This window comes from Tinamus guttatus, unplaced genomic scaffold, assembly GCF_059628265.1.
Source record: "Tinamus guttatus ecotype Peru unplaced genomic scaffold, ASM5962826v1 Tinamus_guttatus_pri_ptg000144l, whole genome shotgun sequence".
NCBI lineage: Eukaryota > Metazoa > Chordata > Aves > Tinamiformes > Tinamidae > Tinamus > Tinamus guttatus.
The window spans coordinates 674692-693528 of record NW_028288678.1 but is presented as its reverse complement, the minus strand read 5'-3'; the positions used below and the strand labels follow the sequence as shown (position 1 = coordinate 693528).

Genomic DNA, 18837 nt, shown 5'->3' with positions numbered 1-18837 from the left:
TCTGAGAAAGATGATTTTAAAGAAAGCCATGCAAAAGTTTAATAAATTGAGTTGTATTTTAATTATTGTTTTCATTATTATAATATTGATTTCACTATTGAATAATAATGAATTGAACAACTGAATAATATTGATTTCATTATTATAATACATAAGCACATATAGTCATCTTGATTAATAATCCAATAGTAATCCTTTGATTATTATTATTGATCAACATCTTTAACCTAGGCAACATATAATTGAACAAACACTGTGAACATGGAAATTCTTCTGAACTGCATGCATCTAGCCATAAATATTTACCTTAGGATGTGATGTTTAATTATGGTTTGACCCTTTTAGGATCAAACAACTCAGCTGAATCTACCAAAAACATCATATAACTTTTAACAAAATAAGTCTTCCCAGAATTTTCTATGAAAAATTATGTTCACTTTTTGTAAAAAAAAAATTCAGGAAATGAATTAGGCCGTACTGACCTTTTATGATTAATTTTGTAAGGCTGATTTCATTGTCACATCCCTTTCTGACAATCACCTTGCTATCCTTACCTCAGAATTCTCTGCAGTGATTATTGCATGCTTCTGTACACATCAGCATGCTATCAGAAGCATTCATGATCACTGTGTAGTACTTTGGGAAGCTGGAGAACACTTAGGAGTCATTTATGTTCATTTATGTTTTCTGTTCAAGTATGTACTATATGATCAAGTTACATTTACATAGTTATGACGAATTTTATGTAGTACCTTCCTTTCAAGTAAGATGTCATCACTATCATACTGCAACGCAATTACTTAGCTTCATCTTCCTCCTAAAATTTCCCTAAATTCAAACAACCCTAGGAAAATGCATAGATATATAACACAGGTGCTGACAAAACAGTTGGCACTTTAGACCAATTATAAAATTATTTAAAAGATCATTTGTTAAGCTACAAGTTTTAAAAATATTTCTTGGTTTTGAGAGAAGCAGAAAACAGACTGCCAAGATAGATGATATGTGGGGCTGCAAAACCATGCAATGTAAATTGAAGAGCGCAAGCAGAAACTCACCTCTACCTCTGTTCTTTGTAGCAGCCACTGGAAGCAAGGAAAAGATTGCACGAGAAGAAGAGAACAAAGATAGATTAGACAGAAGTTCTGAGTAAGGAAGAATACAGAGAAACTTTATCACTATTGATTCAAAGGTAACAAACACTATTTCTAGGATTATTTGGCCAATTTATTTGAGATAGTACAGTTCTAGGAGATTGTTCAGATCTATGTTTCTGTCAGGAGACCTGTGTTTAGAATTTAGAAAGGCATATCCAAAAACATACTTGAAAAGCATGACAAGGAGTGCAGAAAAAACACATGCCATTAATCACAAAAAGGTGACAATGCAGGTATACACATTTGTAAGTTTTAAATTTATAACACAATTTGACTTTCTAAAATTTCATTCTCAAGTACCTAATCACATGCCAGTCCTTTGCTCCTATATCTTGAAATCTTAACCTTTTGTACAGCTGATACAAACACATACCAGTCAAACTTCAGGTATTCCAATCATCTGTAGTCTACATCATACAATCCTTGTTTTTTTTTTTTCTCAGCAAAGCATATAGCTTTCAATACTTCTTGCACTCTTACTAAAGCATGCATTTATTTATGCTTAAGAATTCACAAAGCAAAAGAAGCAAGCAACACTCAACAAATAGTTAAATAGATCAATATTCAAATTCAAATAAAAAGGGGTCTTGATCTTCTGGACAAAATAGCTCCCCTTGTTTCCCCTGAAACAGCATGGCTTCATGCTATTAGTTCCAAAGACACATCACTGTCATAAAAACAAAGAAGACAGGAAGGTCAAAAGTCCCTTTCTATCATCTTCCTGCCTTGCTTTCCTGTTTTCTGGGGTTCAGACAAAAACTGCAGATACAGTTTGAGTATTGCATATATATATAAAGTTTGCAGTATTAATCGGGACCTGAAGTGAAAATGGGATCATTCTGCTAGCTCTACATTGCACTACAGATACTAAGTCTTCAAGGGTCTTTAAACACACAAGTGCACTTTAAAAAGGCATTAATTCTAGAGTACCTTTATGAAGGAAAGGTACCTCAAGATAAAAAACCATAATTCCTTCTTATTCCTTATTCCTTTCCTAAGAGGAAACTTGTAACAACTTCACAATTACAGTAGTGATCAAGACACAGAAAACAGGAGAAAGATCAAATTCCATTTCTTCTCTCTTGCTTTTCTTGTTAAACGGCTCTAAACACCTACCTCTAATGTTTTTCAACTGTCAGATATCTCACAAGTCAGTCCTTACTGAGGTCATGTAGAGTATGGCAGCAAAGGCCAAGTTACTATACAAGTAGAAGCCAAAAACAAAACGAAACACTGTAAATGCATCCAAGAAATGTCAATTCCCTCAATTTTGTCATTTTCCCTTATCCTTCCTCTACTCCCAGCTGCACCATTGTCCATTGCCACAGTCTGCTTAGTAGTGAGAACAAAACCCAAGAAACAAGTAATTCCAGGCCATCCAAAATCACAGCTACTCCTGGAACAGCTCTGCTTTAGGAAGATACCAAAAATGCAGGCATTTCTGCAGAGCTATGGTCTTAAAATTAGCTTTCCACCAAACTGTTTAACAAGATATACTCAGCCGCAAAACATCCAGTAAATCTTACATGCTCTAAAAATCGCTTGAGTAGTAAACAAAATTAATGGTGCCATTCTAATTTTTTAATAACTGAACAGTTTCTCCTTCATGCAAATATAAGTTGATAATGAATGCATCGAGCTCATCAACCTGTTCATTTTCATATGCTTCCCCCTCTTTTTCAGTCCCGAGAATTACATCCACATGAACACATTGTCACTTCAAGCCAGAATGATCATTTAAACTTAAGTTTAAACTTAACAAATGTTTGGAAATCCACCTAGGTAATTTAAAAGCAACAGGAGACTTTTACTTATATTGAGTGACTCAGAATAAAGAAAAACACACACACATACGTACATATATGTGTGGGGACACGCACACACACATGAACATATACATATTAAAATAATTCAACAACATTATGATGAGGCAACTTTGTGTTGAGACATGAGTACTAGAGAATTATTGCCCACTAGAAGACATAAACAAGGTTGTACATTATAATTGGAAGTAGGACAGGTTACTAGGCTTGTTAGACCAATTATAATTCTCTGCATATTCAATAATAGAGGACTAGATGACAGTAATGTTCTTATAAATGTCATGTACAATACTTGTAAGGTTTTCCATTGACAGCATGGTCCAATTACAAGTCAATTGGTAAAGTTCACGCTACACAACAGTCAAATTAGCTGAAAAGGAACTTTTAGGATATAATTCTATCTACTGAAGAGAACTAGAATTATTTCCATCAATGACCCAACTTTTTGCTAACTAGCATGGGGGAGATTTCCCTTTCATTGTTGTCACTGAGGTAGGCATTTCTCTTTTTTTTTTTTTCCCCGTCCTCCCAAGGGTGAGATAGTGAGATACTTCTTTTCTCCTTTTTTTTTTTTTCTCTCTCTCTCTATCATCACTTTGAGCATGTGGTGAGCATGTTGCATGCAAAGATGCTTACTGCACAAAGTAGTATTTCGGATGTAAAGAAGATACTATTTTTAACTTCTATCCAAAATGTTTGGAAATTTGTACCCACTTCTTTATTACCACTACCTGAAAGGTGAGAGAAGGAGACAAGCAAAGATAACTTTTTTTTTCAAATGCACATCATCAACAATTAGCAGGGGAAGATGATTGACTTCTTGGTTATGGCACCAGATATAGAGGGACTATGGTTTTTGCAATTGATATCAGTTGCAAAACAAACAAAAAAGGTCTTATTAAATAACATAGTATCATTCATACAGTCATAGTATTGATCTTTCTGACTCTCTTCTGGAAGTCAGCTGATTTCTCTGCACTTTGTCTACCCACCTTTTACTTCCTTGCTGGTTAAAAATAAGCTGTTCAAAACAGTTACTTCCCAACATACTGTATTTTTCAAGATACTGTTTAAATTTGAAACTTCAGTAATGCACATGAAATGGATTTTAAAGGTCAGCAATAGCTTCCAGGTAGCACACAACCTGAAAACTGGATTTTTTTTTTTTTGGGGGTCTGGCATTTTCTTTGGATAAATTAACAGGTCAATTAGGAAAGGGACAAAAAGGAAAGGCAATGACTTCCTATCTTGCCCCAAGTTCATGGTATTCTTTAAAAACCTAACACATTGCAAAGACATGTTCTTTCAGCTACTCCGCCTTGTCTTCTTCAGTATATTGATCAGTATATCCCACTTTTGGATAGGGAGGGAAACAAAAAACACAGAAAAAAGAGCAATGATCTTTGTTGGAATTTAAAGACAATCTTAACAATGAGAAAAGAAAAAGACCATATCCTCTGAAGTGATTCTAAGGCCCAACAGACCTACTAGATCTCTGGGTAAGACTGAGGAGAGCAAAAAAAAAAAAAAAAAATGTTGCATTTAACTTTAGTTCTATTAAGATTAAACCAATATTTTATTTTCTGAAGGCTTTTCTGGTCACAGTACAAGAAAACAAAAATTTTATTTTCTAAGACCTAAGAAAAGGTCTCGGAGAGAGAGAATCAAAGGAGAACAGGAGCTCAAGGTCAGAGACCTAAGGAGAGTTCACTCAGAGAGCAGGATAAAATATGTGCCATAGCCTGAACTGTGACAGTTAATTTTCACAGAACTCAGGTACTTAACTTTTCGTTTTGTTTTGTTTGATGAGAAATGCCTTTCTCCTGCGATAGTTCCACCTGAAACAATGTTTTTAAAAAACATTTTCTGTATGTAAAAAGGCTGGATTCAGATTCTGAAAACTCTAATATAAGCATGCTCTCAAATATCAGTAATATATTAGGTTTTATTTTGCCACGATGCATCTTTCTGTCTTTTTGCTTTTTGTATGCCAGCAATTGTTAAATTACATTCTTTGACAAATGGTGGCTACAAGATGCTCAATATTTTTTCCACACACAGCTGTCTCTACGCTGTTCATTTTTTGTGGACATTTTTAGACAGATTTGATATAGCATTTATTTTATTTTTCTCTTATATGTGATTTATTATTTGATTTAGGATATATCCTTAGTCTTTGGGAAAAAAAAAGAAAAGTCTTTGCAATTACTTCAATAGCTCAATAAAAGGGGAAAAATATTTCCTCTAGACATCTTGCCTACCTGACCTTTTATCCTAAACAGAAAGAAAAACAAAACAAAACAAAAAGCAAACAAACAAACCACTGTGAGACTTGAGATCAGTCTCTTTTTCTCATTTCACCTCCCTATTGCACTTAATTAATAACACAACTAACTACTGGAAAAGCTGGTCCAGTATCTAATTGTTGTTGTTTTAACTAGTTGTTATAACAACTATAATAACTCTTTTCAAGAAATGAGGCAAGATCATCCTAAAGCACATTATATTGGCTTTCTCCTGAATACAGCTCACTGGGATACTATGTTCCTAAACCTATAGTTTCAGCAAATGGGGAAGTCCTCTTATCTCCAATGAAATCTATAGGTATGAATGTTGACACAAGAGACCTGTTTATTCAACTGCATGTTTACTCCAGTCTTAAAAGCTTACAAGATCAAGGGACTTCAAAAATAAGCAGCATTGAAGAGAGTAATATTCAATAATAAATAGTAATTTAATAAATCATACATGGACATACATTGCAGATTTCCAATTTTCAAAAGAAAAGGAGATAATTTTCGTACAACATGGCACGATGTTTCCTATCAACTTTAGGATGATGACGACATTTTTTCCCTTGGGATATACTGATATATCATCATTGGTCAAATGGTCCCCTGTGGGACAGAGGTTTTGGCATAAATACCAGTATGAGCTGTACTGCAGCCTCCTTTCCAACAGCAGCATTTTCCAAAACCCAGGGGAAGAAAAAGGAGCCACAACCAGGAGTCCTGCCCAGGATTTTGGATTTCCTGCATCAAGGCAGATAATGTCGCGGAGGCTTGAAAAGCCACCTATAGACAGCAGGGAGGCAAGGGGTCTTGGCAGTTCTTTCCAAATTACATGTTAAAGGCATCAACAAAATAAACAAATAAAAAGCACTCACTCCTATATTTGCTTACTATTGTTCTTCTGGTGAATCTGATCTCACACAACTCTCTTCTTTGCTAATCCCTATGCATTTTATGGCCAACTTCTTTTTATGTGTGAATTCTGCACAACCCAAACAGATTTCTAAAATATCAGTTAGCTGCCTCTGTTAATATAATCAGAACATTCATATCTTTATCCATTTTGTTCCTGCTTATTTATATAACTATTAAAGATCTATATATTCATATATATATGTAATTATACATAATCCAAACAGGTCAGCTTCCATTATCTATTTAAAAATTATTCATTTTGGCTAGAGCACAAGCTCCAAAAATGACAATCAGTTATTAATTTCATAGACAGATTTCACTTAATAGATTCATAGATACAACTCAGAAAAGAAGAAAGAAAAATCATTTATGGCTCTCTATTTTTTTCCTTCGGGTTTAGGAGAAAACCTAGGAATGCACAGGTATGCAAAAAATATATGATTTTGCAGTAGCAAAAAGGTGGATTTGTTCCTTTTACCTATAGGTTTAAATATGCAACAAAACATAACCGTAAACATGGTATCTATGCTATATAAGGATTATACATCTATAGTTATTTTTCCTTTTAGAACATTAAGTCTGTTCTTGAAGATGTAATTAGACGTGGGACAGAAATAACAGAAATGCAAATCTGGAAGTGTTCTTAAGAAGCCCTTGAGTGTATACTCTGGGCTTGAAGCAGCAAGAATTATGTCTGGATCATTCCTAACAGATTGCCTAACATATTGTTAGAACCTTAGATGACAGGGACTCCGCATGTTCCCCAGGTAATGTGCTTGAGCACACAGTTGTCCTCTTAATGGCAAATTGTTTTCCTGACATATAACCTGACCATCATCACAGAAACTAAGGCAATTAGTTAATTATTCTCCTATCTCCAAAGGGTATAAATAACAAAAGAACATGGACTTCTTTAATGCAACCATTTGCCTATTGGAAAATTTACTATTTCTCTTGTGTAACTAAACAATCAAGCTTTTCCACACTTTGTTAATGTTTCCAACATCCTCTTAATTCCTTTTCCTTTCTGCCGGGATTGTCACCTGTTTGTCTATATTCATCTAAAATGCATTAAAATCTGCAGACAGGGCAGAACTAGCGCAAAGCAGAGTGATAATGTACAACGCCTGGCACCCAACCCTTCAGCTGGGGACTCCACAACAGCACTTGGCTCTAATGAAACAGCATCACACTGTGTTCAGGCCCACCCTGGGCTCCTTTCTCCTCCTCTGCAGGCTGCTGCACATCTAGCGATTGCCCATTTCCATTTCACATGCCTGTTTTCCCCTTTCTGAACACAGGGCATCCCCCTTGTCATTAGAAAATACTGCTGCTTTAAAGTTCTTTTTCCTCAGGTATTCTTGAATACCAATGGAGCCAATCCACTAATAAATACCAAGAGAACAGAATCTAAAAAGTACAAATTTATTTTGAAAGAGCACAATGTATCACATTGTTTTTGTCTATTTGCTATTGTAGCTGAATAACATAATTATTGGTAGCAGCAGCAGGCTTCCAAATTCAATACCTGCAAGGTCATAAAGGACTTGGGTTGTGTTCAATATGCCTACACTTGGTCCATAGTTTGCAGTCAAATTAACACTTCTGCTGTCAAAAAAAAAAAAAAAAAAAATCCATCCTAATGTCCCTTCTAAACACACCAGAAAACTTGTAGGCAAGTCAGGAGAAAAACAACAACAACAACACAACACACGCACACTTCACAATCTAATGTGCAGACACTCAGGACAAATGTTGTTATACCGCTCTGGATCTAGGCAATCTGTGAACTCGAAACCCACCACACACAAAGAAAGCATTAGTTCATCACATTAGCCCTAACAGTAACAGTTGACTCTTCTGTTATTAAAACAACAACTGAAGAAAAAAAAAATCAGAACATTTGCTGTTGCCTAATACATGCCCTCTGCTCTGTGAGAAAGAACACTGTCTGGAGAAGCTGCTTTTCAAGAGCTTTCTGGACAGAATGCAGCAACTCCAGAGATTCTATTAAAGTTTTATTTTCCTTGTTGAAACTTTGAAAAGCAATGTGAAGAAAAAGCACAGGTTCCAGTGTTTTGATCCTCCAACCCATGCTTTTACTCTAAAATTCAATATCAGATAATGAAAGAGCATTTTCTGGTGCTCAGAATCTTTCCAACTCAAGGGAAAATAGGTTTGTAAAATAGCAATTACTGAACACAGATAATGAGAAGTAATTCTTATATTGAAATGAAAAAGCCAAAACAACAGTAATCATGTTTCAAACTTCCTAATATGCTGCTAAACACTTAATATTTTAAAACTGACACTAGATTATTATGTTCAGTGAATTTTATTATGTCATACTAATCATAAAATATTGAAGTACACAGGGCTCCACTTTCTTTCTGAGAAGTAGACTATAAATATAGTAATTTTGTTCTCAATATTCATTCAACTGGCATGATGGAGATCAGCAGAAGCATCTTCTTAGAACATAAACATCACTAGAGTTCAGGATTCCAGCTGTAGCTAATTCACATTAGCAATTGGAAATCCAGAACAGCGTATTACGGGGCAGCAAGGCTTGAAGATGAGTATAATCATGCCCCAAAGGCTCCTCTTAAGGCATCCAGATAAAGTGATTTGCCTATCTCAAAATGCCAGCATCATGCTTTTTGTAATACAACTGGACATATAACTTCTACAAGCAATGCCAGTTGCAAGCAAGCAATTTCATCACAACAGTTGGATTTCTAAAACACTTGAAACAAATTTCACTTGCAGATAAGTAATATGCATTGCAAACAGCAGTAAATACTGTTTTTATATTTCATCATAGTAACAATGTTTTGCAAAATATGTTGAAAAACATCTCTCAGAATGATAAAGGAGAAATAGAAGGAAGCACTTGTAAGCTTATAAATACGGTTATGTCAGACAGACACACAAGTATTCAGTTCTGTCCTCTGTTCATTTAAACACTTATTTCAAAACTTAAAATATTAAAAAGGCTTTAATATTCATTCATCCCCTGTAGTGACCTATCAAAATTTGTCTTCATGCAAAATGTGAGAATACACAGACCTATACAGCTTCTGTACTATATCAGGCCTCTAAAATGAACAAAAAAGAAGTGATCCTGCTGAGATATGCTTAGCAAATTACTTAAGAACAAATTATCTGTCATCAAATAACAGTGATTGGGCAGAAGCAGCTGTATCTAGTTAGCTTATCATTCCCAAGGCCATGTGGGATACAGCAAGAAAAAGGCATGTTGCAGCTATGAACAGTCCATGTTTCTTCTCTCATCTGCAGATCAGTCCAGGTAAAATAGCTCAAAACTGTCCTATCCATTTTCTTCAATCCAAGAGCAATCTGCGACATTCATATTTCATGCTTTAAAAATTATATATATATATATCCTCAATTTAAGTCTTCAGTATTACAACTGCACAATTTCTGAGTCTACTATGCTTATATGCATTATTTCAAGCTCATATTATCCAGAAATCTTTAAGATATTTGAAAATAACCCAACATGAGATCAGAAACATCACAACTGAGGTCAAGAAGCTAGAAAGGCAGACAGAAAGACGGGGTTCTCCTAATGCTACCTGCATGCATACAACCAACTGACCTGCTGCAAAGCCAAAGGAGGGTTCAGGAAGGAAATTGGATTTTATTGTGCAGGTCTTCTGCCCTATTTGTTTCATTTAACACCAAAAGTTATGGGATATCTATATAAATAAATGTTATATTACAACCATAATAGATTGTTTTAAGAGGAAGTCTATAATTGCTCCAAATATGATGCTATTAATATTGATCAGAGTCCCAATTTCCTTTGATTTGAGAACTAAAACCACTTCTATTCTTCATGTAATTATATAACTATTCTACTGAAATCACTGGTAAGAAAGATTCATTTATGAGTTGATTGAAGCTTACACTAGCCATCAGTAGTCTTGGCTCTCTGCACCCCTTTCAGGTTACTCCAAACAACAAAACTGTTACAGTGCTGTTGGATAAAGCTGGAGGCAGGGGGTCTCTGTGAATATGCAATCTGGCAGCTTTTGGCAGCTGGAAAAAAATAAGGGAGTGATTTTTAACTCTGGGGACTAAGTTCATATGCTGAAAAGCTGTGCTTCAGTGATCACCCATTAACAGCAGAAAGCCACATTGACACATAAACTTTCTTCAACTTGCATTTCATCTGAGCTACTTTGAAAAGGGGTGTCTCGGGCCTGCAGCCTACCCAGGACATCCTTCTTTTTCACAGCCACAGTGTTGACTTGAACAGCAGATATGTGGTTGCCACTGCACTGTACTAGTGCTGTTCCTTATCCACCCTGTAGCCCTGGTCTTTAGTTATATGTGTTGACCAGAGCCCCTGGTGTACTGACCAGGGGGGACGCACCCAGGCAGAGAAGAGGCAGGACACGGGCCTGGCAGCCAGGCGCACAGGGTCTGCGTGATGACATGTTGTCCACAGCAGGGACAGAGCCCCAGGAGAGCTCTGAGGGGCTCCTGGGAATAACTGACGTGGGTAGAACCAATATCCAAAGACTGAAGCTTCACAAGAGGCACAGATCCTTAAAAACTGACTCTAGGAGAGGTAGAAAGGTTAGGTATAAAGACAAAGTAGAACCGATGGACGGCAAAAGAGAAAGTTCTGCATGGCCAACAGAAAACACTCAGGGATGAAAAAAAGCAAAAAGATGAAACTAGACAGAAGAAAATAAAAAGAAAAAAAAAAAGACAAGGTTAAGCAGAAATATAGAAGACTATAATTAAAGATCTAAACCAGAAAACAGAGAGATCCAAATGTGTTTGAAACATAGTAACTAGTCTTTCTGAAAAAGTATTTCTGAAGTGATGATACACTATTTAAGAAAATACATCATTTAAGAGTCAGTAATAATCATAAATGAATATTTAATATGGGGTATAAGAAGCAAATTTTGTATTTTATTAACGATTTCCTTATCTTAACAAGTGGTCTCTACCTACACTCCTGGCTTCCTATACTGCCACAGAGTTATTAGATTACCCAACTTAAAAAAAAAATCATTTTCTTTTACAAGATGAATTAGCATACATTTCTAACACTTCACTAATGAGGACTCCCAGTTCTCATTACTGCTTTTTAAATTTCCTTCTATTCTATCCATAATTTAAAAGAATAAGTGTATACGCGCATGCACGCACACACACACACACACAATTATCTGCAAAGTATAATGCATATTGGTATATTTGAAAAAGAAAAAAAAAATGCAAAGTCAAAGAAATGTAAAAGTAGGGTAAGGTATATTCCCAGTATATTTTTGAAAAAAAGAATATTGAGAAGAATTATTTTATGAACCTGTAATTTCTAGGCACAGTCCTAAGATAGTAATTTTATAGGAATTGATGCAGGTATTGAAGGCTTAATGAAACTCTTGAGGTCTTAATGGTGAACTCTTGAGTCTTAATTATGATTCCTAAAATCAAATATTTTTACTATCCACTGATGAAAAAAATCATAAACAACTAATTTGTCAATCCTGTCTTTACAGCTGTTCAACTGTGGGGGGGACTGTATAACAACAACAACTGTAGGTTGATTTTCATTTGTATGAGTTTTGTAACATCCTCGTAGAACATGTTCTGGTCCGAAAAATTACCCAGTGTATTCCTCAGTGACGCAAACTGGAACTCTTGTTGCAAGCAGACAACAAAAAATGCCTGTAAACCAGATCCAAAGGCAGATAAACAAATTGCTACTTGATAGTTCGAACTTACTCCTTGGCATCTCTGCCAAGATGAAGTACTGCATCTTCTAGACAAAATTATTACACAAGTACTATGAAGGAAATACATGTGCAGAAACCCCTTATAAAGGAATAGTGTTTATAGATATAGTTTAGCTTCAGTCAGAGCAGGAGATGGAGGAAACATTTCAAAATGTCACCCCTTGCTAACAAAAACATAGTACTATAAAGGTTTCTGAGAGAAAGAATGCAGGAGGAGGTTGCTAGTGCTGTTTTTGTTTTGCTGTCAGAGCACAGCCAAAAGACATTTGTAGCTGAGTGAATGAGCAACAGAAAAAAAATCTCCAGCCGGGAACATGTTCTCTGTGATATTTAAGCAGGTCCATGGTGACTATCTACATAGCTAGCCAAATTCTGACAACATGCTCTCACCTGGCCCAACTCATGCAGTGTGCCAAACCAGATAGCAAATACATATATATATATATATATATATATATATATATATATGTATGCACATATATATATGGAGTGCTTTCAAGGAGTCCTCAATATCTGAGAAGTTCATACATGTACATTATTTTATATTCAGTACAGCTCTTTCAGTTTAGAAGTTTTACATGCAGTCAGTCACAGCATAAATAGAAACTGGCAACACAACTACGACTACTCCTCCTTAAAAACCTCATAAACCTTCTTCAAAGAGATTTATGAATAATGTGAACTAAATAATTCATGGCACTGCAGATGCCAGTCCAAATAGCCTCTTCCTTTTTAAGGTTTCAGTTTGTAGATGTGTGATCAAAAGCCTTCATCAGTCATGATAGTGGCATTTGTACTCACTCCAAACAAACCGTATTTGCATGTGAATGTTTTTCATTGAAATGAGATATATAATATGCCAGCCAAGTTCCAACTAAAAGCCATTTTATGCTATTTAAATTCAGTCAAATTAAAGGCTGAATGCAACCTAAAAGGTCTACTCTCAGAACAGTAATTTGACACATCATAAATAAGAACCATTTTTTGTTAGAGTAGCTCAGCACTTGTCTAAAATTTTTAAACTGCATCTTAACAGTGCATGGCCTCTTGGGGAATAATAAAGGGATGTCTTGTATATAAGGTAATAAAATAAACGGGCTCTCACACTGACACCAGTCCAAAAATTGCATTTACTTTACACATTTACATGAAAACAAGTATGTAAAACTGGTTGCTATATAAAGGCAACATTAACTTGTAAGAAAACAACAACTAAAAAGAACTAAATACATTTGCAAGCAAATAGATACCTGTCTAAGATAACAAACTGTCACCATTTTATTAATCAAACAAAAAAGGAAGGAAAGAATCATTCTTTTCTGCTTCTATTGTTCAGTTTTGCTATTCTGTTTAAAAATGCTGAGGAAAAGGAAAAGGAAAAAAAAAACAGTATATAAAATATACTCAATCATCAAATGTGCAAGAAACCACAGGAATTTCACTGTGAATTTCAGGACTTCATGTTGGCAAGAGAAAATTGGAGTAGAATCAGATTAAAATTCCTCTTCTTGCCAAGAAGAATTAAGTAGGGGAATAAATACAAGTCCTCTAAATTGAGGTTAATACCCTTCTTAAAAAGGCTATTAAAAGCATAAATGTCCTTTCATCGTGAACCTTAAAGGGGATAAACATGATAATTCTTGGTAATTGGTAAGGGTTTTGTTGTCAATCTTCTTTTTTAAAAGTCTTTTTACTGTATTTAACTATGACAGAGGCTGATAGAAAAGGGAAGAGATACTGATCATGATCTCATACTGAAAGATACTATAATTCAATCTTGTAGAATGAAAAAAAATCTTTTTTTAAAATATATTATCTTACTTTTCAGAAAATAGAGCCCCATTAGCTAGTTATCCAATATACAATAATCTCACTGAAGTCTGTTTTAAAGCATTTAATTTCAGTTATGTAATTAGTACACACCTTAAAAGTAATAATCTTCAGATAAAATGCCATAAATACTTATGGCACTTAATTTATATGCAATCTATTTAAATATTTGGAGAATTTTTGATTTCAAAATATCCTGAATTTTGACACAAAAACCTCATATGTAATTGTACAAATGAACAAGAAGGTGAATGCACTCCAGAAATTAAGGCAATTCCAAAGCATCAAGGTATAAGCTCTACCATAAAACACCGGGGAATGGCCCATGGCAGACTAGCACAGCATAACACTGAGACTGTGAATCTTAATGCATAAAGCCAAGGAATAAACCTGGAGCAACATATATTGAAAGATGACACTGATGAGGGCAGATGTAGAAAAATGATTATCAACTTCAGACCCCTAGAGCAGCATGAAGGAAATCACATCCTTGTGTTCTGGGAAATAAAACAGGCAACTTGGATAAAAATAAAGACAGGCTTTAATTATCTAAAAGTAAATTGGGAGCAACCCATGATAATTCAGAAGTGGTGTTATTATAGAACACAATGCAGAGTTAATTCAGAAATCAGTTTGTTCAAAAACATCAACAGCTGGTTTTAATAATAGACACAATGAATCAGAAATGAAGAAAAGCTTGAGACAGAAGATTATTGAGCAATTTAATCATATTATTAGATTTACAACTAAACAATGGGAAGGAGCCTATAAACTAAAATTATTTAAATAAAGGAAAACAATTTCAATTGATGAGCTGCAGGAGTATGAAAAATAAACGTCCCTGGCATTATTTTGGTTAGTTCTATTTTAGAGATGTTTGGTTATGTTGCTAGCAGGGCAAAAGCCAATTTTCCAACTACTTTATTTCAGTCAGAAGAAAAGTCTTAGGTTAAGACTAAAATATTGTTTGGATAATAATAATAATAATAATAATAATAATAATAATAATAATAATTTTTAGTGTAAGCAAAAGCTCTTACTGTTCCTGAATATGACTGGAAATACCAGAATATAACACTGTAATTAACAGCTCATTCTGCAAGTTATCTCTCTGTTCATATAATTCCCATGCAGTAGATGCTTACATTCCAGTATGTTTGCCAACATGGGAAGAGTGGGCTATCAGATGATTAAAACTGGCACCACTAGCAAAGCAAAAGTAGTGGTTGACTGCAAATTTAATTAGAATGATCAGATATTTCATTAGGAGAATTGCAAAATTAACCTTTGTACAACAAACACATGGTTACATTTTACACATAAGAAGTAAATATACATGCAAAGCAAATATATCTTGTTTCACCAATTTAAGAGAGAAGAGGGAGAAGTATAAAGCTATGTTGTTTGGCCAAATCACAGCAAGACGGTGAAATATGTAAGTGCAAAATATGTTCATTGATGTAGGAGGCTGTTACTAGTTATTTGTCTAGCTGGAATTATATTTTAAAACTACAAAATATTTTCTAACACATTTAGTTTAGTTTACCTTGATTATCTTGGTTTTATTGGTAAGGGTGGCAATACTTACAAGTGATTAAAGTAAGATGAATATCAAACATAACCTTTCTTTATGCATGCATCAGGTTTTCCTAGCAGAAGAGATTAACAGTAACTATTAAAATACCTAAATTAAGTTTGATGATATTCTATAGTCAATGAATGGTTCAAGATAGGCCCAGTACACTGGAATAGTTGCTGCTAAAAATTGAAAAAAAAAAAAAAAAAAAAAAAAAAAAAAACAGCAAAAAGAAGGGGACTAAGTGTTAGGAAACCCTGTTTTCAGGCTTATCTATGAAAGACATATCTGTCTTTCTCAATCCCTCTTTTCTTCAAAAGCCTTACTTTATGCCAAGATAAGATGAGGTGAATGATTTGCCATTTTGACTTCATTAAAAGTTATCCTTTTCCTGATCAAAGGGAGCCATCACAAAATAAGGTGTCTTCCCAAATTCTTGCAGAACAAGATTTCTCACTAGATATCACTGTTAACAGCCGCTGAAATGCCCACGGCATTTAGCTGACAGGTAGCACTGAAGATCTTAGTTCTCCCTCTCCTTTAATGATGCCGGCAGGTCTATGCTCTACCAGCTGCAGCCCCGTGTTTGAGAGAGCTTCCAGGTACCGCTGCTTGGTTCTGCCATGCTGCACTCACGATAGGACAGAGGGGCAGCACAGCCTGCTGGAGAACTAGGTACTCAGGTAATTGGCAATAAACAGATTAACATTATCAGCGCAACATATTATCATAGCAGCAGTTATTTTAACACTGATTTCCAGTAATAATGGAAATAGCACTAGGCTGAATACAAGGAATAGAAACACAAAGGTGGTGATTCACAGTATGGTGTGAGATGCACACCAACATTAGCTCAAGGTGATACTTTTGTTAAAATGTTTTTTCTTTCCTTTGCTTTCTTTCACCCACAATGGAGGCATGCATGCAGAAGGGAAGGCCAGCATGGTGTTTTCTTTGGTTAGCCACTACTTTGGTAAGCTGCAACTTAGAATTATTCTTTCAAGAAGTAAGTCCAGCATTTTGTCTACCAGGAAATACTGAGCAAGAGCTACTGTATGCAAAATACAATTTAAAGCTATAATTTCAAATTAGATTCTCTTCATTCCTCAAGGAGAAACTTGAGTAGATTAAAAGAAAAAGAAAAATAATGCTGACAAAGAAACACCACTTCAAGTAGAAATGGTGGTATCAGATCTGTGTGAAGTTGTCAATCAGTAAGTAACCGTAGTGTAAGTGTCTGGGATCTGAAAATATCTTACAACAAAATGCATATTTTCTGAAAGTATTAAACAATATTTGACTCTCGGTAATTTGGTATTCCATTTTTTCTGATGTAGAAACTGCAAATGGGAGTAGTTTGCCCAGAATAAGTAGCACATAACTTCCTATATCTTACTAAAAAAGTTGTCAAGCTCTTTTTATTTTTATTCATCAATGACCTTGTTGAAGGGGCAGAGTGCAGCCTCAGCAAGTTTGCTGATGATACAAAACAGAGTAGTAGCTCAGTCTCAGAGGACCTTCAGGGAGACCCTGACAGGCTGGATAATGAGGTTCTCCTCTCTCCATCTGAGTTCAACAGGGACAAGTATAGAGTCCTGCACATGAGAAAGAATAACCCCATGCACTGGCACAGCCTGGGGGTTGACCTGTTGGAAAGCAACTGTGCAGAAAAGGACCTTGAAGTCCTGGTTGACAACAAACTGACCATGAGGCAGCAGTGTGCCCTTGCGACCAAGAAGGCCAATGGGATCCTGGCCTGCATCAGGAAGAGCGTTGCCAGCAGGTCGAGGGAGGGGATCCTGTCCCTCCCCTCAGCTCTGGTGAGGCCGCATCTGGAGTATTGTGTGAAGTTCTGGGCTCCACAGTACAAGAGGGACGTGCAGCTACTGCAGCAAGCCCAGCGATGGCTACCAAGATGGTGAAGGGACTACAGCATATCTCTCATGAGGAAAGGATGAGAGAGCTGGGGCTCTTTAGTCTGGAGAAGATTGACAGGGGATCTGGTCAATGTGCATAAGTATCTAAGGGAGGATACAAAGTAGATAGGGCTGGGCTCTTTCTAGTAGTAGCCAGTGACAGGAAGAGAGGCAATGGGCACCAACTGAACACAGGAGCTCTATGTGAAGATGAGAAAACCCTGTGGTTTTTTGTTTGTTTTTTTCCCCTCTCTGTTGGGATGATAGAGCATGGGAACAGGTTGTCCAGGGCTGTTGTGGCATTCCCATCCTTGGAGATGATCAAAACACAAGTGGAAAGAGTCCTGGGCAGTGTTCTACAGATTGGACTAGATGTTCTCCAGAGATCCCTTTCAGTTTCAACTATTCTGTTATTCTGTGATCAATGATTCTCAATACAATGACCTGAGCCCCCAAATTATCACATGCCATCTCAGACTCATTGTAAAATTCAACAATGCATTTGAGCATCAGTATGTCCCTTTATCATGGAATGACAGAATACTACATATTTCATTCAGGCATAGAAAGCTACTTGTTATTCTAGATTTTTGAAAGTAGTAAAGCATCTCACACTAAAAAGAATATATAAAACTAGACTGATAAATCTGCTTTTAAAGCCTGAAACCAGCTTAAGTGCATAGACATCAAAAGTGGTGGTAAAAAACAAACAAACAAACAAAACAGGCAATTGAATATAAGATTCAGAGCACCGGAGAAAATAAGGACATAATATTATAATAACAATAAAGAAAATAAAGCACAAGAATATCCTCATCTTGACATGATACATTCTTCATTAATAAGCCTTGTTATGCTTGAACAGCAAAATTTTAGACTGATACAAATGTTTCTTAGGTCTTACTGAAATTTTGAAGTGAAATGACCCTAAACCTGAGATGTTGCCCGACTCAATGTTCCTGTCATCCCCCTGACCCTCCCCCAAGCACTCATGCCAGCACTTGCATCTGCCAGTGCTAGCATTTTTCCAACTATACAGAGACAGATGAAGAAGTTGATCCAGCTGAAACTAATTTGTCTTGTTTCAGATTCAGTTCTCGTTGTAAATCAACGTACATCCCGCCTTCCTTCACTGAATACGCTTATAACTACTTCATGCTTCACTCTCAGGAAAGGCCATTCTGCCCTCCTCTTATGAGGTTAACCTAAAACTATTGTGTTACATGCATTACTGTTCTCATCAGGAACACTAAATACCTATTAGACATAATGTACACCTTATAAACAGAAATTAATACTACCACGAGAAAAAAAATAGTATACAACTTGAAACTTTCAGGATCTACAAATAGGAAATATTTAAGATCAAGTTTACAAACTCAGAGAAATTGCTGAATTTGGTAGTAGCTTATAGTTTTATCTTTAAAAGACAACACACACTTTAGAAAGACCAAAAGAGCTCTTACTTAGAAGCTTACTATGTATTTCATTTTGGAGTGAAGTGGTCCAAAAGAGGAAGAGGGAAGGAAGCTTACTTTATATACACACG

At 35.6% G+C, this 18837-nt stretch overlaps 1 protein-coding gene across 3 annotated transcripts in view; it reads right to left on the bottom strand.

Moving 5' to 3' along the window:
* The window catches only part of CADM2 (cell adhesion molecule 2), a 599764-nt gene that overhangs the window by 214152 nt on the left and 366775 nt on the right, over positions 1 to 18837 (bottom strand). For 2 of the 3 annotated variants that reach the window (XM_088522065.1, XM_088522064.1), the window contains exon 2: positions 1059 to 1085. The exons of the other annotated variant lie outside the window; for it this stretch is intronic. In XM_088522065.1, coding sequence (XP_088378191.1) covers positions 1059 to 1085 — 27 coding nt within the window. The remainder of the gene's footprint in view (positions 1 to 1058; positions 1086 to 18837) is intronic. 3 annotated transcript variants of the gene reach the window in all.